General features: G+C 62.0%; 3 protein-coding genes across 4 annotated transcripts; 1 reads left to right on the top strand and 2 right to left on the bottom strand.

The window, feature by feature from the left end:
- Window positions 1–87: 87 nt before the first annotated feature.
- FDPS (farnesyl diphosphate synthase) lies at window positions 88–2,706 on the bottom strand. Its single transcript, XM_075525035.1, has 9 exons — window positions 2,464–2,706; window positions 2,236–2,376; window positions 2,082–2,162; window positions 1,863–1,985; window positions 1,539–1,627; window positions 1,194–1,266; window positions 977–1,054; window positions 767–901; window positions 88–488 (listed from the first exon to the last, which is right to left on the bottom strand). The coding sequence occupies exons 1-9, from the start codon at window positions 2,611–2,613 to the stop codon at window positions 288–290; spliced, it is 1,071 nt and encodes a 356-aa protein (XP_075381150.1). The 5' UTR covers window positions 2,614–2,706; the 3' UTR covers window positions 88–287.
- Window positions 2,707–6,885: 4,179 nt separating this feature from the next.
- On the bottom strand, window positions 6,886–14,997 carry HCN3 (hyperpolarization activated cyclic nucleotide gated potassium channel 3). The gene is made up of 8 exons (XM_075525086.1): window positions 14,413–14,997; window positions 11,300–11,729; window positions 10,982–11,143; window positions 10,292–10,510; window positions 9,656–9,802; window positions 9,312–9,552; window positions 8,522–8,686; window positions 6,886–8,030 (listed from the first exon to the last, which is right to left on the bottom strand). The coding sequence occupies exons 1-8, from the start codon at window positions 14,730–14,732 to the stop codon at window positions 6,886–6,888; spliced, it is 2,829 nt and encodes a 942-aa protein (XP_075381201.1). The 5' UTR covers window positions 14,733–14,997.
- A 198-nt stretch (window positions 14,998–15,195) lies between these two features.
- On the top strand, window positions 15,196–24,096 carry CLK2 (CDC like kinase 2). Of its 2 annotated transcripts, none has more exons than XM_075525154.1 (13): window positions 15,196–15,401; window positions 17,062–17,231; window positions 17,413–17,647; window positions 19,404–19,497; window positions 19,845–19,911; window positions 20,306–20,422; window positions 20,659–20,825; window positions 21,306–21,400; window positions 21,780–21,909; window positions 22,272–22,354; window positions 22,587–22,666; window positions 22,887–22,977; window positions 23,414–24,096. In XM_075525154.1, the coding sequence occupies exons 2-13, from the start codon at window positions 17,062–17,064 to the stop codon at window positions 23,594–23,596; spliced, it is 1,512 nt and encodes a 503-aa protein (XP_075381269.1). In that variant the 5' UTR covers window positions 15,196–15,401; the 3' UTR covers window positions 23,597–24,096. The 2 variants fall into 2 exon arrangements, with proteins under 2 accessions (XP_075381269.1, XP_075381270.1); XM_075525155.1 differs by having other exon boundaries at window positions 15,204–15,401; window positions 19,401–19,497.
- Window positions 24,097–24,454: the final 358 nt, after the last annotated feature.

The following is a 24,454-nucleotide window of genomic DNA, read 5'->3' as shown; positions in this document are numbered from 1 at the left end:
CCGCCCCTGCAGCCGCCCAGCGGCGGAGGTGCCGGCAGCCCCCCGCCCCGGCCCAGCCCCGGCTCCAGCCAACACCAGGCAGCGACGCAGCCGCAATAACTTATGTTTATTGATGATCTGCGACCCCCGCAGCCCCACCGCGCCCCCGACGGGCCCCCGGGCCCAGCCAGGGCGGGAGAGCCGCTGGCTGGTGCGGCAGGGACCAGCTCCAGGCAGCTACGGCCAGGGGGGAGAACGCTGCCAGGGCCCCTCGGCAAAGACGAAGCAGTGCACAGACAGGCCCACCATCACTTCTGCCGCTTGTAAATCTTCTGAGCTAGGCCAAGAAAGATCTCCTGGGGGAGGCGGTTGGTGTGCTTTTCGATCAGTTCCTGCAGGCGCTGATAGCTGCTCTCCTCGTACTCCTGAAAAGCAGCCCTCATGCCCAGAGTCTCATAAAGCTCCTTCACCTTTGCCACCTTCTCGGGCTCCTTACAGCCATAGTTCTCCTGAGAAAACACCAGAACAGTTCTCCTGAGAAAACACCAGAACGGCCGCTGGCCTGGCCACTCGCTCAAAGCGTGGCAGGAGTCGCCTCTTGTTCTCCCCGCAACAACCAACCCTTCTCCCAGCCAGGCAGCAGCACAGTGCAGCTACGCAGGGTGGCACGAGGCTTTTCAGGCGTACGTTACGGCACTACGCTCCCTCTACACCACGTCCTCAGGGAGGGAGTCCACACCACCTCTCCCCCACCTGCAGGGGGTTTCTGTCAGCTTGGTGGTGTTACCTCCAGGATCCGCCTCTGGTCTGGCGTGACCCGACGCAGACACTCCACCACCAGCCAGCTGCACTTATTGTCCTGGATATCAGTGCCAACCTTCCCCGTCAGCTCCGGGTCCCCGAAGCAGTCCAGGTAATCATCCTGTACAAAGATGGAAACACGTGAGCACACAACCAGCATCCTACAAGTACTGAGGGACGGGGAGCCACCTCCTACCTGGATCTGAAAGAATTCGCCCATCTCCAGCAAGATCGCCTTGGCATTGTCATGCTCCTCCTTACTGTCGATACCAGTCTAAGAGGGGGGGGAAAAAAGGAATAAAGCCTTCCAGTGCCTGCCTCCCACCCTTACTTCTCCTATCTCCCAAACCCCCACCCTCGACAGCCTCGTACGAAGGTTAGGCCCTTCCCGAGGCTGTTTCCATAAAACTCACCATGTACATGGCAGCAGCCACAGGCAGGTAGAAGGAGTAGAACGCCGTCTTGTACTTGACAATTGCCTTATACCTGTGGCAGAGGAGCCACGCTCAGTGACAAAGCCCAGGCCTTCCCCTCCCACCAGGGCTCTGCAGATCGGGGCCGGCAGGAGAAGAGCAGCATCTCCCTCCAAACCAGCTCCCGAGCTCTGACAGCGCGAGCAAGACTTGCTCCCCAAAGCCTGGTAGGTGACAGCAGCATTTCAGCAAGCCAGCTGTCTCTCTTACAGTCTGGAAGGGAGAGCAAGCAGAGCCACCCTGCCACAGCTGGGCTGGCATCTCTGTCCCCTTCCATCTCTTCACCTCTGCTCACTGAAGCGATTCAAATCCACCTGGGAAACAGGAGCAGTGATGAGGTCCAGCATCTGCCCAAGCTCAGTCTGGTAGGCAGTCTGCAGAGGAAAGAAAGGATTTATTCATGCAGTCCCCCGGGACCCCCACAGCATAGTGAAAGCCCCAAACCCAAGCCCCAGTTCGGCTCCTCGCCGAGTCCGAAGGAAGGGTGCGTGTCTGGCAGGATGCCCAGGAACTTAAAGAGCAGTCCGAGATCCATGTGCCGTCGAACATCCAGAAACGGCCCAGACCTGAGGTAAATCTGCGGGAGGGGGATGCAGGCGCCCGGCTCACCTGCAAGAAGAGCTCCAGCAAGTGCAGGTAGTAGGGGCGCTCCCCGCAGTACTTCTTCAGCAGCCTGTAGACAGATGACTCGAGGAGGAAGGCATCGTTGATGGCGTCCAGACCGACCCCCTCCTGCACCAGGAGGGCAAGGGGGTGTCACAAAACACCTTGGCCCCACAGGACCCCCTGCACTCCCCCCGCGGACAGGGGCCTCCCGAACGCTCTCACCTTCTTGTACCAGCAGAGCTGCCCCCGGCGGGTGAGGGACGCGTCCATGATGTCGTCAGCCACCAGGAAAAACGCTTGGAACTGCGAGAGGCTGGGTTAGGGGACGTGGGGGGTCCCCACGGGGCCCCCGGCCGCCCCCCGGCCCGGCTCTCACCAGCTCGATGCACCAGCCCACGGCCAGGGCGCACCGGAGGCTCTCCGGGTCCTGCTGCCCGGGGCTCGCCAGCTCCCGGAAGGCGGCCAGCACCGTCAGCCCGCGGTTGCACTTCCCGCCCGGCGCGTTGTACTCCAGCACCTGCGGGCAGAGAGGAGCGGGCAGAGAGGAGCGGGCAGCGGGCAGCCCTGGGCCCGCCGCGGCCCCGGCCCCCCGGGCCTTCCTCACCTCCTTCAGCCGGGCCACGGCGTCGCCCACCTCCGGGTGCCCGAGGCCGCCCTCTGTCAGGTCGCGGACGATCTGCGGGAAGAAGCCCACGAACTCCTCCCGCTCGGCGGCGGCGGCCGCCGCCGCCCCCTTCGCCCCGCTGCCGCTCATGGTGACCGAGAACGCGGCCCGCACCCGCCGCCGGTGCCCCGGCGGCCTTTTGAGGCGCTCCGCCCCGCCCGGGCGCGGGGCTCGCCGGGGCGCGTAGTCCGGAGCGGCGGGGGCAGCCGGCGCCTCGTCACCGCCCGACTACAACCCCCGGCATGCCCCGCGCGGGGGGGCGGAGCCAGCCGGCGGCCCCCGCTGGTACCCGCGCTCATTGGCCCGCTCCATCGTATGAGGATGAGCCCAAGGAGGCTGAGCCAGTAGGAGCGCGGGGAGGGCGGGACCGAGCCGGCCGATTGGCGGAGTGGGAGAATGGAGCGAGGGCTGCGGGGGCGGGGCGGGGAGCTGGGGGTGCAGCGGTGGGGTGCAGGGGTGCGGTGCAGCTGTGGGGTGCAGCTGTGGGGTGCAGGGGTGCGGTGCAGCTGGGGGGCTGGGGGGTGCAGGGGCGCTGGGCAGCGTAACGGGGGTGCAGTGCAGGTGTGCGGTGCGGGTGTCGGGGGCTGCGGGTGTCGGGGGGTGCGGTGCGGGTGTCGGGGGTGCCGCACACCTTTGCATGCAGGCGAGAACCCGGGTGCCGGGGGAGGTTTGCCTTCACGTCGTCCTCGTGGCCGTCACGAGGGCCGAGGACTCGCCGGGTGGGCGCAGCTCTGCGGTGGCACCCTGCCCGCGCGGTGTCGCGAGGGGCACCACCGCCACCGCTGGCCCCGCAGCTCCCTCCCCGCTGATTGGCAATCTCCCGCTTACCCGCCGTAATCCTCTAATCTCGGCTAACCCCGGTTTAATCAACCTCGGCCTTGTTGCCTGCTAATCCCCCGCCCGCCATCGCTGCAGCCGGGAACGCGGGGAGTTGGGGCAGAGCCGCCCCGCTCCGCAGCCGGGTGCCCTTGCGGAGCTGGGGCCGGGCTGCGGGCAGCTGCACGGGGCTCTGCCCTCTCCGGGGCAGGCAGCGGGGCTCTGCCTTGCCCTGGGACACAGTGGGAGCCAGCAGGTCCCTTCGCCTCCTCCCCAGCCCCAGCGGCATTGGCTGCCCGAGCAGCCCAGCCCTGCAGATGGTGGGTAAATCGTGGCTGGGCATGAGACACACGAGCTGGAATTGTATTTCCAAGAAAATGCTCTTTTCGCTTCCGGCAGCCTCAGCGTGCTCTGCGGAGCGGCTCGCCGGCTGGGCAGAGCCAGGCCCGGGTGCTGGCAGCGCAGCCCAGCCCTCCAGCAGGATGCTGGGGCAGGGGACTGTTAGCCTACACGCACTCTTAATCAGGCTGGCTTCGGCGTAATCTGAAATAATCAAATTAGAAAGAAACCGTTAATCGGCTCTGATCTCATCGTGTGTCACAGAGACTAATTCTTGCTGATGGTGGGGCTGCCACCAGTGTTCTGCGGGCAGGGGCTGCCCCAGTGATGCAGCCCCACAGCGGGGCTGCCGTGGGGACAGCCGGCAGGGCACGGCGGGGTGGCTGCCGGTGCTCACGCCCTGCCTGCGCCGTGCTGCTGGTGCGGAGGCAGGAGCTGCCGAGGAGGGGTGCAGTCAGAGCAAAGCTGGGCCCTCGGACCCCTGCCGGGTGCACTGGCAGCACCGCATGGGGCTGTGTGCCGCAAATGTCCCGGCTGCTGTGGCTTGGGAACCCCAGCCCATCTCGCACTGTGTGACCTTCATTTAATCTAGTTGATCCACAGAGTCTGCTCTGCAATTAGGTGGTACCAAACCTCCCCCTCCCCCCAGGTTAATAACCGGAAGGGAGATGGAAGGGGAAAATAACCAAAGATTAAACATTAATCCACCCGGGGTGGGTGGGAGGGGACCTGTTGCCTTTGGGCTCCCACTGCAGTGCCCAGGTCTGCAGGGCCAGGGAGAGGCCCCTCGCTGGGCACCCGAGGATGCCCCGGCTGCTCCTGGCTCTGGCTTTTTAGTAGCAGGGGGACCGCGGCATCCCCCCCTGCCCCATCCCATCCCCGCGGGCAGGGTGCTGGGGGTGCCGGTGGGCGTTGCCGAAGGAGGCTCCCCTAGACCAGCTCAGAATCTCTCTTTATTATTTAAATCGGTTATGTACAACGACCAAAAATAAAAAAACGCTTTTAAATTCTCTGCGATATGAAAACTACAAGCTCTGTACATCGACTGCCGTGAGTGCAAGAGTGAAGGATCATGGTCTTTGGTGGCTAGACTTGCGCCCACGCACGCCGCAGAGACGCACGTGCACGGCTGGCACCCCTGGCCCCTCCGGCCGCCCCTCTTGCCTCCCTGCCGGGACGGGGCACTGGGGCCACGAGCTGACACGGCTCACGGCAGGGGTCTGCCATGGCGGTGACCGGAGCACAGGGTGGCTCTGGCTCCTGGCACGGGGCTGCGGCATGGGGAGGGTGCACCAGCGGTGCAGCCAGCAGCGTCAGAGCCGTGCTCAGCACCGTCCGGGCTGGCCCACGTGCTCTGCGGGGGACACCTAGGATGACCGCTAAAACATCTACATCACGCAGTGTAAACACAGCCCAGGAACGTCTGACTATGTGGCCCGGATGCAGACCCCTTCCCGAGGGGCTGCCAGGGAGACACGGACCATGGGGATGGAGCAGGACGCTGGGGTGGGCGGGGAAGGGGAGTTGAAGTCCGTGAAAAAAAGGCAGTGCTGGACATCCCCTCCGACGGACACGCTGACGGGATTCCTGCCGGGCTGCTGTGCCCTGCAGGCTGGGCTCCCCAAGTAGCGCTGTGGTCCGGACTGGTCCCAACGTCCCAAAACACAACACGGGAGAACTGAAGACCTCACTTTGAGAAGTACCATGTGGAACAAGACCCTTGCCCGCTGCACCAGGGGTCCAGCGGGCCCCGCTCGGTGACAGCCAAGCCCCAGAGCATGACTACAAGCCATGGTTCCTGACTCCAGTAGTGGGAAGCAGCTTGCGCAGCGCGGCGGGGTCGGGAAGGGACACTACTCTAACCAGGACTGTTAACACGGTTGGCCCAAAGCGACACTGTAAGCAGAGCTCAGCTGCTCGGCAGAGCCACGACTCGAACACACATTGCTGACTACTGGCTCTGGAGGGGCGATGTGGGTTGGCTGCGGGGACCCCGGGCCCCTGTCCTCCCACATGGAGACCCAGGAGGGTGAGGGGAGGCAGCCCCACAGCCCCACACGTCACCCAGTCGCTGCCCGGGGTTGGCATCTCTTTGCGACACCCTTTCGCTCCCCACGGTGCTGGTGACCAGCATCTCCAGGCAGTCTGGAAACGGGACCGCAGCGCAGGGCAGAGCGGGAGCAGAGCCCGGGCTGAGCATCCTCCCAGGAGCCATGGCCAGACGGGTCCCCCCCCGGCTGCCCCCTTGCCAGAGCATGGCGAGGGTCCAGGCCGCAGCACCTGGGTGTGGAGGCAGAGCCCTGCACGGCGGCACATCCCAACCCTGCAGGGACCCAGCCCTCCGAGGGAAGATGCTCCCCCAAGCTGGGGAGAGGCACCTGGGGGCTGCTCAGCGGGAGACCCATCTGCCCCCAGCTCCACCGCCTGGCACTCGTCACACCGGGGGGACCCTGCCTGGGACCCCCAGGTCCTGGCACCGTGCCCCAAGGGACCTGCCAGGGCCTCAGGCAGGGCAGACCTGGCCCTCGCTGGCCCTGGGTACCCGCGCCCTGCCTGCCCGGGGACACCCCACCCTGGGCTCCAGCCCCCTTGCTCTGCCCTCGGCAGTGGGCCCCGGGGAGCTGCCTCTCCCTCCTCTCCCAAAAAGCAAATGGGCTGGGCAGAGCTTTCTGGGGATCGAGGTGGACATGTGGCGGTGGCTGCTGTGAGAGGACGAGCCTGGAGGAGCCGCCGGCGCCGGCCTGGCCCCGAGGAGAGGCCGTGGGGCGCAAGGGCAGAGCATGGCAGGGCCCGGCCCCCAAGGAGCAGCTGTGGGGAGCTGAGCTCCCCAGGGAGGCTGGGGTTTGGGCGAGGGCTCTGACCTGTCCTGCTGCCTCCAGGAGGGCAGGACTCAGGACAGATAGTGATGGAGCAAGGAGGGGAGAGCCCAGGCAGGGTGCCCCCCTTGGGGCAGTCAGCAGAGCCCCCTCATCATCCAGCCGGGCCAGCTCTGGGGTTGCCCCACACCCGTCCCTGCTATGCCCCCATGCCTGGAGCGGCCAGTCCATGTCCCTGGGTGCTGCCTCTCACCTCTTCTTCCCTCTGACGCAGCCGGGGCTGGGGGCCTTCGCCAGGTGCTCTGCCTCTCCTGCCGCCTCTGCTCTCCTGTTGTGGGTGCCGCCAGGGTGCCCGAGTCCCTCCTGCCTGTGCACGGGTGCCGCCGGGGGCTCACATGTTGGACGGGAGTTTGGGCTTCCCCGTTTCCACCTCGGGGCTGAAGGCCACGGAGCCCTTGCGGGAGGGACCTGCTGCCTGCCTGGACGTGGAGACCGGGGACTGCGGGGTGGATGCTCCCACCACGGAGCGGCTGGGTTGAGCCAGCGATCCTGAAGGCATCTGCTGCGGGTGTGCTGGCTGGCCTGGGATCCCCGGACATGGCTTGGCGAGGAGTCCGGCTACCGAGGGAGAGGATCTGCGGGCCAGGTTCCCCGCGGATTTCCTGCCCTGCTGCAAGGAGCTCCCATCGGCTTGCTGGGCCACTTTATTGGGAAGGGAGGGCTGGGAGGCAGAGAGGAGGCGGACGTCCTGGGTGAGCCGCCCCACAGGCAGGCCCTGGATGCTCCTGTGCTTCACCAGCTGCTGGGGCTGCATCAGAAGAGAGATGTGGGAGCCGGTGGCTCGGGACAGGCTGTAGTGGAGCGTTCTCCCCGCCGGCAGCGCCTGCTCCGAGCTGGGGGACGGAGCCCCTGCCGCCTGCTGCAGCAGCGAGGTGGAGACCGAGGCGCCCCGGGACTTGGAGAGCTGGGGCTGGGAGCCGGCCGGGGGCTGCTTGGCCGCCGCTGGCAGCTCCCCCTTCTGCGCCGCGCGTGGCAGGGGCTGCGCCCCGTGGCTTGGTCTCTGGCCCCCGCTCTCCAGGGGCGCCTGGGACTGGACCATGGGGGAGGAAGGCGAACCGGCGGCGGGTGTCTGGAGGTGGGACTGCGCCCCTGACGGGGAGCTCACGGAGGAGGGCCGGGAGCCCCCCAGGCTGGGCTGGGACCTGCGCACCTGCTTCGTGAGCAGGGTGGCCTCAGGCGAGAGCGGGCTGGAGATGGAGGAGGGTGGCAGGAAGATGTGAGCCTGCAGGCTGTGCTGGTGAGTCAAGGCAATGGCCACATTGGTGGTGGCGGCGGCTGTCTGCAGGGGCGCGTGGACCAGCGGTTCCCAGATCACCGGCTTGCCACTCAGCTCCCGGCCCATCGCCATCTGCTGCAGTTCCTGGATGTTGTGGGCCATGTCCTGGTCGTGCTTCACGATCTGCTGGATCATCTCGTTGTTCATGGGCCCCGCATTGTGCTCGGCTCGCTTGCGGAGCAAGATGGAGTTCTTCTTCCCTGGGTGGGAGGCAGCAGTGTCACTGACCCTCAGAGCGCTGGGTCTCAGGGGCACTGTGGAGGGCAGGGTGGCAGTGGGGAAGGGACACTAAAACCTCACCAGTGTGCCGAAGGGAAGCAAGACCCTGGGTAGGGTCCAGGCTGGGGCAGAGGGAGAAGCAGGGACAAAACAGGGGAGTCCTGGCTCCAAAGGCTCCAGGCGAGGGGCTGGGGTCCTGCTTGTCCTCTGCAGGCGAGGCGGGGGTGAGGACAAGCAGCTGGCCAACGCCAGACAGTGCAAATATGTGTGGGGGGGGGTGACAGCCCCCTTGGGAAGCCTGTTCTATGGCATTGCCCGTATCTTGCCTGGAAGGAGAGAGGGGTCCTGGAGGCAGGCTCCTTCCCTGTGCTCACCCTCATCCTCATTGCTGGGGACCCATGGGGCTGGGGTGCCGTGGCCCCTGGGAGCAGGCGCAGAGGCGGCCGTGCTGGGCCCAGGGGCTGCTCCTCACCTATGCGGTCCAGCCGGTCCATGGCCACCGTCTCAAAGGCCCTGCGCATCATGGGATACTCCTCCAGCACTTCATTGAAATTATCCACCGACAAGGAGTAGAGGCGGCAGTAGGTATCAGCTCGCACGCTGGCCGTCCGCCTGCCCCGCGTCAGCAGGCAGATTTCTGCAGGGAGACAGGTTTTTGTGTCAGGATGATGCAGCCATCCGTCCCTTCCCACCAGCCTCCCCAGATAATGGCAGCCAGAGTGGGGACAGGAATGCCCGGCAATCCCACACCTTGCACAGAAACAGAGCACGACTCAGGAGGAGAGACAGACCTGGGAGTTCAGCCAGCCACAGCCATGCCCTTGGCCAGGCACAGCCTTTTCCTCCCTCCCCGGGCCATGGAGACATCCCTGACACGGCTGCTGTGGTCGCCTGGCCTGTTTCTCTCCCAAACCCATGCTTGCGGCCTATGAACTGGCTCAGGTGCTCTGCTCTAAACCACCCCCCTCTCCGACCCAGAGGTGGGGTGGGTGGATGCCCCCTCTGCCTCAGCCAGCCAGAATTCAGGGCTCTGCCTGCCAGTCCCCCTGATTCAGTCTGCTGGACAAGGTAACCCATAAGAACAAGGGTGGGGAACTTCTGAGCCCCAGAGCCCAGTATGAGGTGGACGCCAAGCCTCTGGCACTGGGCAAGAGGGGATGGGCAGGGCGTGCAGCAGGCAGAAACACCAGGGATGCCCTGGCTCCTGCCCCCCAGCAGCTCTCGCTCTCCTCTGCTCTCCAGGTCCCCCAGCCCAGCCTCACCCCCAAAGTAGGAGCCATCAGACAGCTTTGTCTCCTTGTTCCCCTTGGTGAGGATGCTGACCACCCCGTGCTGGATGAAGTACATCTTTTTGCCCACGGTGCCCTCACGGATGATGAAGTCCCCGGGCTGGAAGACCTCAAAGCGCAGCTTGGTCAACATAGCCGTCACAAAGTTGGGGTCCGCATTGGCAAACAGGGGCATGTTGGCCACCAGGTTGCGGCAGTTGAAGTTGATGATCTCCTGTGGGGTGAGGAGCAGGTTAGCGGTGACATTGCCAACCGTGACCCCAGCAAGCACCAGCCTCCCTCCCCCAGGTCACCAGCACTGGGGTGCCTGCCCGTACCTCTTTGAGCGGCTCACTGAGCTCCCCCAGGATGTTCTCCTCATCGAACATCTTGCCTTGGTAGCGGTGCTCGTAGTACTCGTGGATCCGCTGGCGCGTGTCCCCAGGCAGCTTGTGGAATGACATGTACTGCTCCACTTGCTTGTACTGTGGGGACAAGGCAGAGCCACACAGGGCTGCGTTGAAACAAGCTGCGCTGTGCCAGAGGCTGCCGGTGCTGCCGGCCAACACTTTCCCTCTCCTTGGTGGTGAGAAGCAGCTGCTGCCGGAGCTGGGATCCAGCCACCCCTGTCCCAAAGGCCACCTCCAGGGCGGAGGACAGGACCCCCATGCACTCAGAGTGCAGAGGGTCCCAGGGCAGAGGCAAGGATGGAGGCCTCACTGCTAGGGTGAACCCCAATATCATGAATGGGGTGTCTCTATCCACACGGGCAGCCTGACTCCAGTCCCCCACCCCCCGGGTGAGTGGCAAAGGCAGAGATCGGGGCAGGAACCTGCAGGGCAGGACAGCCCGTGCTGAGCAGGTTTTAGAGCTGGACCCACCCCAGCACCGGGGAAGCCCCGGCACAGGGAAGATGCCCCGTGCCAGGGCGTCTTCCCCCAGTACTCAGGCACTCACTACCCCACCCTGCTGACCTTCTCCTGGTACTGGCGCCGGGACGAGTCCAGTGACTGGATGAGGGCGGTGGCGTGGCCGATGAACATGGCGTAGCAGGTGGCCCCCACGATCATGCTCAGCATCGTGAGCCAGACGTCGGTCATGCCCTCGGGCGCCTGCTGGCCATAGCCGATGCAGAGCATGTGGCTCATGGCCTTGAACAGGGCGTGCGAGTACTGCTTCCCCCAGGAGTCATTCTGCAGACGAGGGAACAGTGGCGCTGGGGGGTCTGTTGGAAGGAGTTGCTGGGCTGAACCCTCCAGTCCCCCCTCCCCAGAGCCAGGGAGTCCAGAGCCCCAGGGAGGAAAAGGTTTCTGATGTGTCCAAGCCCAAAGGGCAGAGCTCTGCTCCAGGAGGAGGGGACTGGGGACTGTGCAAAGCCCTGAGCCTGCACCAGCCCCTGCTCGGGGGGAGGAGGCAGGAGCCCCACTGCCCTGTTCCCTCCTGGCAGGGCACGAGGGATTCCCCTGGCTGCTCCGACTCCAGCAGCAGCCAAGGTGGGCTGAGATGGGAAGGTGATGCAGAGATTCCCACGTGCCCCGCAGCACACGGATCCAGGCAGCTCCAGCCTTAGAGTACAAGATGTGTAACCAAATCCTCTCCTCTCCCCCCCAGCCTCCACCCCCAGTAGATGCACGGCCGGTATCGCCCCTGCCTGGGGCACTCACCACCATGTGGTTGATGGAGACCCAGCAGTCCTCGGGGAAGTCTTGCAGCATGGGCACCAGGAACTGGAGGCAGCCGTCCCAGTGACACAGCAGCAGCATCATGCCGATGAGGTTGAAGATCCTCACCACAGCACTGGCCAGGTCGTATGTCATATGGAAGATCTGGGGAAGAGGCAGGAGTGGAGCCACAGAAAAACTCTTTTTCCCAGAACAGCCCTCTGAACCACTGCCCTCCAGCCAGCTGTACCCCACAGCCAGGGACCCCTGACCTGGCCCGAGACCCTGACCAGGGGCCTTGGACCCCCAAGGGGTTCTCACCTCCTCCCACTGGTGGATGTAGCGGATGAGGCGTGAGAGGCGCAGCAGGCGCAGCAGGCTGAGGATCTTGGTGAAGCGGACGATGCGCAAGGCCCGGGCTGTCTTGTAGACATCAGAATCCACCTGGGTCTCCAGGTCAACGATGAGGAAGATGTAGTCAACTGGGATGGAGGAGATGAAGTCCACCAGGAACCAGCTCTTCAAGTACTTCATTTTGATGGTGTGAGGGTCAAGGATGATCTCTGTGTTGTCCTCCACCACAATGCCCGTCCGGAAGTTCAGCACCAGGTCAGCCAAGAAGAAAGTGTCTGAAAGCACGTTGAAAACAATCCAGGGAGGGGTGTTCTCATCCTTGAAGAAGGTGATGCCCACAGGCAGGATGATCAAATTCCCCACCATCAGGAGCAGCATGATGAGGTCCCAGTAAAACCTGCAGGGAGGGAGCACGGGGGATGGAGCAGGGCAGGGAGAAGTGGGGAGAGGCAGGACACAGGCAATTAGAAAACAAACCCAGGTTCAAAGTTAGAGTACAACACAACGCGGAGAGACAGGCGCTCAGGACACACGCACACGTGCCTGCCCACACACATGACTAAGACCATTCTGCTTGGCTGGGACACACGCAAGTATACGTATGCGGAGAGGAGCAATGCTGCACCGGCTCTCGAGGCAGAGCAGGGCCAAGGGTCTGGGGGAGCAAACATCACCCTGCGTGTGTAGGATAGGAAGGCTGTAGCTCGAGGAGCTTGGCTGTCGCTCCTCCCTCTCCTTGTGGCCTGGCAGTGCATGCACACGTATGCCCCCGCCCCAAACTTGACATCTGCCTTGTGGAAAACTCAGGGAGGACGTGGGTTTTGCTCCCTGTCGCTCCCTGTCATCCGCCGGCTCCCTGCCACCACCCAGGCTGGCTTAGCGGGATTTAGAACAAGCTTTGCTGGTTATGCAAACCGAGCATCAAGCTCCTGGGGCAGCCGAGGGACTCGGGGGCCAGGGAGGTGGTCGGGATTGTAGCACGGGCGAGCCAGGCAGCAGCCAAGCAAGGACAGACAAGTGCCATCACCACGAGGAAGGTGGGAGGAACACCTAGCCAAAGGGGCTGCTCGTGAGCACTGGGCAGGAGCTACACAGCCCAGGGCCTGCAGGACACCTTCATCCACCTCCTTTTCCCGAGAGCGGGCAAGCTTAGAGGCTCCAGAAGAAAAGCCAAGAGAGCCCAGGCAGCAGTTGGTTAGCGTTTGGTTACACCGTGAAATTCAGCATCCCCATTCACATGCAAATGTGGCTGGGATGTTTTCAATCTTCACACAAACCCACGTAACGCTTTTCTTCACGAGACCTGCGACGGCCTCAGCAATGGCCTGGTGGCCTCCCAGGCTCCGCACTCAAAGTCTTTATGGGCGCCTGGAAGAGCAAGTCCAGCTCCCGTCTTCAGGTGCCCCCGTTAGCCCCAGCCCTGGTTGTGGGTATAGACCCAAATCTCCAAAGGTGACCTCAGGGCAACTCTTAGTGCCTCGTGGATCCAAACTGGCTTTTGCACGTGACAAGAAGCCTGTGGGTGTTTCGTACCCTGCGTCCTCGGTGGGGCACAGGCACCCAGCTTTCTGCAGGTGGCAGGGAAGAGGAGGGAGGAGAAGTCATGGCACCACATGAGGCTCCTTCAGTAAGAGAGCACCAGAGCCTGGCAGGGAGCAGAGGGGGGCACCACCTCCCCGGGGAGCTCCCCCAGGGCGAGGAGCCTCGCACAAATTAACACCTCCTTGCCCATGGCCAAGGTTTGCTGGGGCAGGCAAGGAGATGCCAGCCAAGGCAGAAGGGGCCCGACCTGGCCGAGCAACTGCCTTCTGCACTGCACCCCGAGAAACGCTGTGCACTGAGTGGGGAAACCGCCTGCCCCCCGCAGCTGCCTGAACCCACCGGGAGCTCTTGATTCAGATTTAGGCTTAAGCTCTTTAGGGCAGGGCCTGTCCTTTACTCTGTGTCAGGCTGAACGCGCGGGGCCCTGATCTCAGTGGCCTTTATGTATCCCCATAACATGATAAACACCGGCGTAATCCCGCCGGCTGTCCACCTGCCAGCTCACTTCATGTCACCTTCAGAGCAGGGCATCGGCTGCACAAGCCGCTCCTGCCAAGCTCAGGCTCACAAACTTTGGGGCGCCTTCCCCGGGAAAAGGGCTCTAAGGGCTTGCAGCCCTCGGTGTCGTGCTGGAGCAGCGCAGGGGAGCGGGCATACATGGGAGGTTGGGGCCCAGCGGCGAGGGGAGCTAGCTACGGGTACCGGGGACCCACAGCAAGTGCTGACCCCGCTCCAGGGTGCCTCGCCAGGTTGGGAACATCGGCCGTGTCACAGCTTGCTGCGGGAGATGACTGGCTGGCAGCTTCATCCCCCGTAGAGAAAGCCCACCCTATATGACTCAACATCCCCGTGACACCCAGTTCCTCCCACATCATCCGTCCCTGAGCTCTCCCTGTGATCCCGGTGACACCGCGAGCCAGGCCCGGCTCCTCGCTGGGTGCCTTGCCCTCCTCCAGCAGCTGCCCAGGCTGTGGAGACGGAGCCCGTGCTGGGCAGGCTCTGTGGGCCGTCCGTGGGGCCAGCGTCCCCGCGGGGATGGCGTGGCTCGTCACCAGATGCAGAAATTAAAAACAGCGTCGAGAAGAAGGGGGGGAAAGCTTTGCGAGGAGGCAAAGCCAGGCAGCCCCTGCCTCCTCCTTCGCACGCCCAGAGACGGGCCAGCGGAGGTCCCCGGCTCGGCCGGGCTGCCCCCGGCCCGGCGGGAGCCCCGAGGCCCCGGGGAGGGGCCGAGGCAGAAGGAAGTTGTCCGGATAACCCCAGGAGGGGGAAGGGGCTGGGGCAGCGCAGCCCCAGGCACCGGGGAGGGCCGGCCCCGCGGCGGCTCGCCCGGCCGCGGTGGGAAGCCGCGTCCCCCTGGCCCAGTGCGGAGCCCCGGCGCCCTTCACTTGTTGCCCCGACGGTCGCCGGCGGCGGGGCCGGGCCAGGCCGGGCCGGGCGGCGGAGCCGCGCTCAGCACCACGGACAGCGGCGCCGCGCGGGGCCGGGCCGGGGCTGGGGCCGGGGCCGGGGCCGGGGCGGGCGCGGGGCCCGGGTCCCACCTGAAGTCGCTGTAGGGGTGGATGATCCAGGCGCCGGCCGACTTCACCCGCTGCCGCTCGATCTCCACGGCCCGGTGGCTGCCGAACATGCGCAGCGAGAACTTGTTCACGGCGGGCTGCAGCATGGCCCCGAGCTGCCGCTGCACGAACGTGCCCGTCGCCGCCGCCGCCGCCGCCTCGCCCTCCGCCACGATCTGCTCCGCCGCCGCCGGCGAGGCCGGGGCCGCGCCCGCCGCCCCCGCGGGTGCCCCCGCCGCCTCCCCGTCCAGCACCGGCGGCTTCTCCCGCGGCTCGGGGCTCCGGCCCGGCGCCGCGTCCATGCCGCCGCCGCCGCCGCCGCCGCGCCTCACGTTTCCTTCAAACGCCCTTGCCCGGGCGCCCTGCCCGCCGCCCCGCCGCACATGCCCGGCCCCGGGCGGGCGCTCGCTTGCCGCTCCCGGCCGCTCGGTCACCGGCCGCGCTCGCTCGCCGGCGCCCGCAGCTCCGCCGGCGCCCGCCTGTTGCGCACGCCCTGGCGCGGCCGCGGCGGCCGGGCCCCGCCGCCAGCGGGGAGGCGCCGGCGGCACCGGAGCGGCGGCGCGCCGAGCAGCGAGGCCCGGGCGGCGGCGGCGGCGGCGGCGCGGGACCCCGCGGCGGGCGGGGCGGGGCGGGGCGGGCGGGGCTCCGAGGGCGACGGCCGGCGCCGCGCCCCGCCCCCCGGCCCCGCCCCCCGGCCCCGCCCCGCCGCCGCTGCGAGCGGAGCGGGGCGGAGCGCGCGCTGCGCCGTGTGACGCACCGCGTGCGTGCGTGCGTGCGTGGTGCGTGCGTGCGCGGCGCCGCGGCGAGCTGCGCGCGGCCTGGCGGGGACCCGGATCGGCGGCGCGGCGGGGCGCGGCGGCAGCGAGCGGCGGAGCCGGAGCAGCTGGAGCGGGGCCCGGGATTCCCGGGGGCCCACGGCCGCCATCACGGATTTCCTGTGGGACAAGCGCACCGGGCTGGCTGCGAGGACGGTGCGGCGGGGCGCGGGGCGCGGCGGGGCGGGGGTAGGCCGCGGCCTCCGTGGCTGGCGGGGGCGGCCCGGGTCCTGCGGGGCAGGCCCGGGCCGGCGGCTCCTCGCAGGCCCGCGGCGGCCCGGGCGTTTCCGGGGAGGCGCTGGCGGGGCCGGCCGGGCCGGATGGCTCGAGGAGGCCGCGGCCGGGCCCTGGGGCACCGGGGCGGGAGGTTCCCCACCCGCCCCCCCTTCCCGCGCTCCCGGTTTCTCCCGGTGTCCGGGCCCCGTCCCTCGCTTAGCGGCTGGGCCCCCGCTGCTTCCGCTTTTGGCGCTCGGCGCGGCCCCGCGCACGGTGGAGGCCCCAGCCGGCGGCAGCGGAACAGGGCAGCGAGCGCGGCCGCCATCATCGTCCCCAAACCGGTTCCAGACCTGCTGCGAAACGCCCCGGTGCGGGCTTCGCCGGCTCCCAAGGAAGGTGCCCGGCCTTGGCCGGCCGCCAGCGTCGCCTTTATACGCGGCTTTTAATTAGAGGCTGGAAGCGGTGCCCTGGTGCTGCGCTCGGCGCCCGCCGTGGGCGCAGCGAGACCCGGCTGCGGAGCCGCCGAACCGGGGGGGGAAGCGTGAGCGGCCCCGCAGAGCTCGGCCTTGCTCTGGAGGGTGAAGCTCGGTCGGGTGTAACGAACCCGTGACCCCGGGTCACCGCATCACCGGGTTGGTTTTGCCTTTTGGTAGCCCTGCCTGTCATGTCAGCGTAGGTGTGGGTGCGGGAAGGCAGCCGGCTGCCTGAGGGTACCTTTTGGGGGAAAAAAATCACCGGTGGGAGGTCTGTGGACAGAGGGAGCTCCAGCCTCTTGCCTGTGGAATGAGGCAGATTGAGCTGCCTGATGTTTCAGAACCAAAATACGTGCGGGGAATGTCTTAGAGTTGTGGAGTGAGGTCTGGTGATGGGAGCAGGATCCTACAAACTAGAATTTCAGGGCTGGGACCCGGTGTGCCATCTTACCAAGGGATTTTCTCCTTCGCTCTTGACTCTCGTATCCCGTCAGAGAGGTAGGGTGAGCACTCCTTCCTTCTGATGGTAGGGCCTACTAGGCTTTGTTAACGCCTCTGCATGCGGAAAGGGTGGTTTTGCTCCCTGGATGCTGTAGGGCTTGCAGTGGGAAGTGTAGACGTCGCTTGCTTGGCAGTAAACCAGAGAGACATCTCTTCAGGAGCTGCCCGCTTAGGTGTCTCCAGTACTGGTGCGCAAGGACTTTGGGCCAAGCACCGGTGGTATCCTGAGCTTCATTTCGCCTTCCTTCCATTTTCCTTGCTGGTGCTTCTCTCCTTCCTGGGGAGCACGTTAGTTTAAAGAGAGAAGGTGGAAGCTCTGAAGGTGCAAATGCTGCTCCTGGAGCTGTGGCAGGTAGAGATGGGCGTGAAGAGGGGAAAGAAAGTAACCTGGAAAACAGAACTGCAGCAAGCACAGCCCATGTGGGTGGTCGCATTCTCTCTTGTACAGGGTTTTGGGATCTCAGAAATTCATCCCCTCCCTCTCAAATCCACCCTGCACACTCAGACACGTTGCTGCTTGCCTCCCCCCTCCTTGCCCTAGCAGCTCCCTGGCCACTGACGATCTGCGCTGGTTTCTCTCCCTGGTAATTGCCTCACAAAGTCATCACTGTCTGTTGTCCCTGTAGATGCCTCACTCTAGAAGGTACCGCTCGTCGGAGCGCAGCAGCCGAGGCAGCTATCATGAGCGCTACAGAAGTCGCAAACACAAGAGACGGCGGACACGGTCGCGATCAAGCAGCAGCGAGCGTGACCGTCGGCACCGTCGGGAAGACAGTTACCATGTTCGATCCAGGAGGTGAGTCTGCAAAGACAAGGTGGGACCTCGACCCCTGCGGTGTTTCTCCAGCTTGGCCGGAGGCAGCTGTGGTCAGCCTGGCTTCTTGGTGGCCTGGGCCCTGTTCTCTCACGTGCTCCAAGCTGTAACTTCTCGGGTGGTGTTTGTAATCGAATCCCCTCGGCTTGCTTCCCCTCCCTAGCTACGACGACCACTCAGCAGACAGGAGGGCCTATGACCGGCGTTACTGTGACAGCTACCGGCGGAATGATTACAGCCGTGAGCGAGGGGAAGCCTACTATGAACCCGAGTACCGTCATTCCTACGAGTACCGACGCTCCCGGGACCGTGAGGGCAGCTACCGGAGCTGCAAAAGCAGCCGGCGTAAGCACAGGCGGAGGCGGCGCCGCAGCCGGTCCTTTAGTCGCTCCTCATCGGTGAGTATCCTGCTGTGCTGGGCCTCCCCTGTAACCTTTCTCTCCCAGGTGGCGAGCTGGGTAAGTAGAAAACTCACTTTCTAACGCTCTCTCGGACTCAGCTTGAGAAATGCGTAGAAAGCCTTTGATGCAGACAGCAGTTCCTGTCCACCATCCTGATGCGCCTCGGCAGTGGCTGCCCTGTGCCAGCTGGGCACAGGCGGCTCAGACCCTCTCTTAGTGTTGCCCGCTCAGAGGTGGGAGGAGGACAGGCGTGCCTTGCGAGGCTGGCGTGTCCCCCGGGGTGGTGCTGCAGTCCTCAGCTCCTTTATCCCTGCAGAGCGCTGCTTTTGTTTGGAGATGCTCATTAAGAGCTGTCTAGGAACCCCAGCCAAGCAGTCTTTTGTGCGAGGTTTGTACAGCAAACGTTCAGCTGATCCTGGTCCCAGAGAGCTCGGTCTGCCTGCGACAGGCGGCTTGGTCCCCATGGTCCCTGGTTCGGGCCTGTGTTCTGTGGCAGGAAGCCCCCGTCTCTGAGGGTTAGGTCCTGTGTCAGAGCAGGATCCTTCTGGGTGGGCCCAGCTGACATGGGATGTCGTGCGAGGTGCTTTGCAAAGGAGCAGAGCTTGTGGACTGGTCAATTCAGGTGGAGGCAGCAACCATCACAGGCTCTTCCCAGCAGTGTCCCTGGCTTTCTCTTCTTGTCTGTTCTGCTGTTCACCTTCCACTTCTGTTAGACCCCAGACACGTTCTCTGCTCTGTGTGTGGAGCTCTCAGTGTTGTCTGGTCTGTTCTGGCTGTATGTCCAGGGATGGGATTGTGGGCTGGATTCGGGTCCCAAGTCTGCTGGCTGGTTGCTCCCAGGTGTGGGGATACTTAGCTGAAGAACTGAAGGCAGGAATTTTCTCTTCTCTGGCATAAACCTCTTATCTGCCTCATCCCAGGCTGTCCCTATTCCCTGTTGGGCCTCTGCTTCTCTCCTGGAAGTGAGTCCTTCCAGGATCAGCTTCTTTGGGGGAGGGTCTAGGCAGAAGTGTCACATCTTCCCCCAGGCAGTCACTCGTAAATTCTCTCTGGTTTTGGATGCATCGTTGTACGAGAGTTGCTTCTGAAATCTCTGAATTCATCTTTTTCTGAGTGTTGGGGCTGGGGGAAGCTATGTGGGCGGTTGTTGGAATGGGATGGGGAGTGCCTGTGTGGGGCAGCCTGGCCCTTTGCTTGTGCAGGACTTCCCAGCACCTGCCTTCTGCTGCCTTTCCTCAGTGGCTGCCGTGGGGCTGAAGTGAGCCTCTCCCCGCGGCCACTGAGCACCTGGCTGCAGAGTTGTGCTTCGGCGTGCTCTCTTGGCATTATCCAGGACCCGAAGGCCAGTGCCGTTCCTCTCCGAGCCCCCCTAGGAGCGAGAGCAGCTGGCCCCTTCCACTGCCCCTCCGCTAGCCCTTGTTCTGACCGTCTCTGCTCTCACACTGGTTCGGGTGGGGCTGTTTGTAGGTTCTTTTTTTTCTTTTTTTTCTTTTTTTTTTTTTTGCTACAACGAAAAGCAAACTGTTTTTTTCTTTTCTGAGCTAGTGTGTTGTATCTTGACATGTTCCCTTGCAATATCCCTATCGTTATATATTCCTCTGTGCCGTATGAATTGGCTGGGAATCTCCTCCTGCAACCCCTCCTCAAACAACCATGTGAATTTCCAAACCAACCAATGCGTGACGCTGGCTGCTGCGCTGGTTTGAAAATCTGATTGGTGAATGATGAATTCCCTGTCTGCCTGGGCCAGCAGCGGAGTCGACAGAGCAGCAGAAGGGCCAAGAGTGTGGAGGACGACGACGAGGGGCATCTGATCTATCGCGTCGGCGACTGGCTACAAGAAAGATGTACAGCCAAATCGTAACATAATTTAGCTCTCTAGTTAAGCTCCCATCGCAGTCGCAGATCTGTCTTATCTTTCTGTTTCATTTTATTTTCATTGTTTATTAAAGAGAAACCCTCTCCTTTTCCTTCCCCTTTTGTTAAAGCTACGTTTATATTTTGTATTGTTACTGAAGTGCCAGGGAACTAGGGCAGTTGCCTTGTGCAGCCGGTGTCAGCCTTCCGCTGCTCCGGTCTCTCAAGCTGTGTGCAGGTTAGGTGTTGCAATGCATTCTCCTCTGCCTTGTGTATGCGCTGCATCCAGGTCGTGCTCACTCTCTCATCTGCCTTCCTCTTTTTCTCTCCCTCCCAGATGAAATTATTAGCACCTTAGGGGAAGGCACGTTCGGCAGAGTGGTGCAGTGCATCGATCACCGGAGGTATGTCTGTACCAGGGATGGGGAAGGACGTGGTGGTGAGGGAAAAAGAGACTGCAGCTGGCGACGAAGCCTTTTGTGCTTAACGTGGGAGCCTGGGGGTGCAAATGAGTCTCTTGGTTTCCAGTATTCCTCTGCTGGTCTCGGCACTCGCCCTCTTGGGCCGTCCATGTGTTGGAGAGGGGTTGGGGGGAGCCCCAGGGCTGTTTGTAGGGAGGGAAAAGGCACTGCTTTGGCACACACCCCTTAACAGCCACCTTCTGGCGTGAGCAAGGGTGGTGGAAGGCTGTGCTGTACAACTCAGGATAAGGCTGGATCAGAAAGCGCTTTTTGCAGGGCACAGGCTCTCTGACCCAGCTCAGGGGTGATCTTGCGCTTTCTTCCTGTTTCTCCCTAGGGGTGGTGCACGTGTTGCTCTCAAAATCATTAAAAATGTAGAGAAATACAAAGAGGCTGCTCGACTGGAGATTAACGTGCTGGAGAAAATCAACGAGAAGGATCCTGAGAACACGAAGTGAGTGTGCTCTTGGTGTTAAAATGGAAGAGCAAGCATTGCCTTAGCACAGTTGCAGGGATAGGATGAGAGAGGTGCTTGATGCTGTGTGATTGAATTCGTCTGTAGCTAGTTTTTGTAGGCGTATTGGCTTGCAGTGGGATATGGACCGAGCAAGGAAAGGAGGAGCCTGGCACGGGGATAGGGTAGCTGAGTGGTGTGTGCAGATCTGTCCTGAATCAGAATTTTTCTCTCAGTCTTTGTGTCAGGATGTTTGACTGGTTTGACTACCATGGCCACATGTGCATCTCCTTCGAACTGCTGGGGCTCAGCACCTTTGATTTCCTGAAGGACAACAACTATCTGCCTTACCCCATCCACCAAGTACGGCACATGGCCTACCAGGTGTGCCAGGCCGTGAAATGTAAGTGTTCACTGCTCTCTCTCTGCTGGTCCTTGACTGACTTGGAGAGCTGTGAAGCTCCCAGTGTCCATGCCAGTTCTGCAACTGGTGGCCCAAAGCAGCGAGTTTTTGCTGCGGTGCTGCTGTGCCAGTTCTGAGACTGAGCCTTCCTGCCCGTCCAGTGGTGAATGCGTGCTTGGAATGAATCCTTTTTCTTTTCCTGATTGTAATGTTTTCCGATGTATGTGGGCTGGCAGTAGCTCAGGGCACTTCAGCATCCACCTCCACACACACGTTCTGGTGATCGATATGATCAGATCTTTGCGCTTCTGCCAAAGCATCTTGGCCTGGACTAGCCTGACGGTTCACACCCCGTTCTAAATGTGGGCTAAACTGGTGCCAGTATGAGCAAACTGAATTAATGACGTTCGCTCTTCGGGTGGGTGCAGCGTCACTGTGCTTCTGTTCCATCACCCTGACTGACTCTGTCTGCTTCCTCAGTTCTGCATGACAATAAACTCACTCACACTGACCTCAAGCCGGAGAACATCCTCTTCGTGAACTCTGACTACGAACTGTCCTATAACCTGGAAAAGGTAACAGTGCTGCCTTGTTTTAGAGGTCTTCTCTTGGGTTCTTGGTATCCCTGACCTTGTCAGCAGGTGGGAGGCATCGGAACATGTCCCCAGGAGACAAAGGGTTGACCAGCAACATTCATGCACTTGTTCAGGGCCTGTATCCTGCATGAATGGCCTGTGTAGTCTATAAGTAAGCCATAGGGACCACAGGCTTACCTGCATGATGGTGAGAGTTTGTTTGGGGGCTGTGCTGCGAGGCTGTGCTGCCAGCAGTAACGTACCCTCCGAAGCCTTCCCTTCCCGTGGTGCCCTGTGGCAAAGCCTCGGCTGTGTAAGGAAGGGGCTAAGTCTGCATCTCAAAACTCCTGAGTAACTGGTACCATTCTCCCTCATGAAGAAGCGGGATGAGCGGAGCGTGAAGAGCACAGCCATCAGAGTGGTGGACTTCGGCAGTGCTACGTTTGATCATGAGCACCACAGCACGATAGTCTCTACCAGGCATTACCGGGCCCCGGAAGTCATACTGGGTAGGTACTGCTTGGTCTCTCTGCAGAGGCAGGTGTTGGCCTTGAGGGCACTGGGTGCTGCCTGCTGGATGAAGGAGCATTTTGCCTCCAACATCATTCAGTAGCTGTCCTGGGTTTACCCTGGGAGTTGGGAAGTGCTTTATTTAACATGCTCTACTCTTGTTTTCTGGGAGGGTCAACAACTTACAAGTTGGTGTTTTGGCATTGCTACCAGCTGGGCGTTATATTGCCACCAGCGTATCAGGAGCCTGGCTGGAATGGGAATTGGTTTTCCAGTTTTTTGTTTCTAAAAGGGCGAGGGAGAGGGATTTGGAATCTTAGGCCATAACTGGATTTTTTATTTAAAAAACATTGTTTTTTAGAGCTTGGCTGGAGCCAGCCCTGTGATGTGTGGAGCATTGGCTGCATCATCTTTGAGTATTATGTGGGTTTCACCCTGTTTCAGGTGAGAACTGTGTGCTGTATGGCTACCTCACAACTGATGAAAGAGGATGCTGGCTGTTTCCCAGTACAGCCAGGAGCCTCTGGGACTGATGGGGTTCCCTCCATCACTGCAGTCTTGTAGAGACAACCGAGATGTTGCCCAGCAAGGGGTTCTGAACTGGGGAACACCCAGGGCTGGAGGCAGAACGGCTGGAATCTGTTCCCTGCCTTCCCTTTACATTTCTCTCTCTCAGACACATGACAACCGGGAGCACCTGGCCATGATGGAGAGGATCTTGGGGCCAATTCCTTCTCGGATGATCCGGAAGACAAGGTGAGCAAGGCCGGCTGGGCACCGCAGGCTTGCCAGCGCTCTCCTGCTTCACGTATAGCAGTTCTCTCTGAGGGATCGAGCTTTGAAGCTGCCTGCTGAGCCAGTTGTCTGTGCTGCTGCAGTGTCCTGCGTAGCGTGTGCTGCCAGGGCTGGCGCATTGCTGTTGCTGCAAGACACTTTGTGCTTGGGTGTAACCTGTTCCCACCTCTTACTCTGACAGGAAACAGAAATATTTCTACCATGGCCGCCTGGACTGGGACGAGAACACCTCTGCTGGCCGCTATGTTAGGGAAAACTGCAAGCCGCTGCGGGTAAGGTGGGGTGGGCAGGAGCATCCGGTTGCTTTATCCTTTTCTCATTGCAGAGTCTTATAGTGCCTGCCCCAGTTGTAAAGATTCTTCCTGTGGGCAAGGTTGGGCCACCAAAAGGGTCAGACCAGTATCTTCCCAAAGGAGCCTTGGCTGTCCCAGACATAAACTAGGAAGACTCCATCAACCTGAGCTTAATCTGAAGTGGATGAGGAGGAGGAGGGCACAGAGACCTCAGGAAGTGCCTGGGAAAGATGGTGGGTGGGGGGAAACTCGGCAGTTCCGTGCTTGGTACAGCGGCCCAGAGTTCAGCTCTAGGATGAGTGACAGTCTGAACAAACCAGTCTTCCCCCAGCTTAGCCGTTCAGCCCAGGGAATCTACTGTGATGGGACAGGGTGCAGCGTCCTTGGCCCTAACCTCTCCCCTCCATCTCCCCAGCGATACCTGACCTCTGAGGCTGAGGACCATCACCGCCTTTTTGACCTCATTGAGAGCATGCTGGAGTACGAGCCGTCCAAGCGCGTCACCCTGGCCGAAGCCCTCAAGCACCCCTTCTTTGACATGTTGGAGATGGAGCCGAGCACAAAAATGTGGGACTCTAGCAGAGACATCAGCCGGTGACGCCACAGGTGCCAGCCTGCCCTCAGATTCTAGCCCCCGTGGAGGCCTGTGTGATTTCTATTCAGACACTTGGTGCTTTTTTTTATACATGAGAAGAACTCCCTGGACACCTTTGTAAAGCTGTTAATATGTGAGATACTGTAAATAGCCCATATTCTATATCGGCCTCTGAGCACCACAGGCCTGACCTGCTGTTGCTGCTGCCATTATCGTGAGGCGAGGGGGCCTGTATGTCCATAGTGTAAATACTTCTGTTCACGTGTTGCTTTGTCTCCTGCCCTCCTTGGTGTAAATACTCCAGGACTTGCAGCTCTCCGTAGCTTATCTGTTTCCTTGTAAGTTATGAAACTGGTGGGACTGCATGGGAATTATTTTTTGGATCAATGTCATAGCCCATCCCCACACCAGAGTTTTATAAGAATTTTGTACAGTCTTTGTGAAAAATAAATATGAAGTGAATAAACCACCTGGTCTGGGTTTGGACCAGCAGCAGCCCCTCTTGGGGCTCTTCTGCTGGTCGGGTGTGCTCCTGATGTGCAGTGGCTGTGCGCTGCGCCCTGCAGAGGGAAGGAAGGCGCATCCTCTTGTGGGATGAAAGGCGCTTCGTGGTCCAGGAAACTTCAGTAATGAAGCCAGCTCCATCCACCTGCAGCACTCCTCCCAAGCTTGGATGCTGGCCTAGGGTTTGAGCTTGCACCGGGTATGAGCTGCTTTTGGCCCTCTGAGGGCTGCAGCTGGACCTGAGCAGATTCTGGTGTGAGGGGCAGCAAAACACAGGCTGGCCCCTTCATTGTGCCCTGTGATCACTGTTGAGGTGGGATATAGAAAAAGGAGGACAGTGGGTACTTCAGGATACGT

Source organism: Mycteria americana, chromosome 25 (genome assembly GCF_035582795.1).
Source record: "Mycteria americana isolate JAX WOST 10 ecotype Jacksonville Zoo and Gardens chromosome 25, USCA_MyAme_1.0, whole genome shotgun sequence".
NCBI classification, from domain to species: domain Eukaryota; kingdom Metazoa; phylum Chordata; class Aves; order Ciconiiformes; family Ciconiidae; genus Mycteria; species Mycteria americana.
The sequence above is the reverse complement of the archived record's forward strand: the minus strand, read 5'-3'. Positions and strand labels throughout refer to the sequence as shown.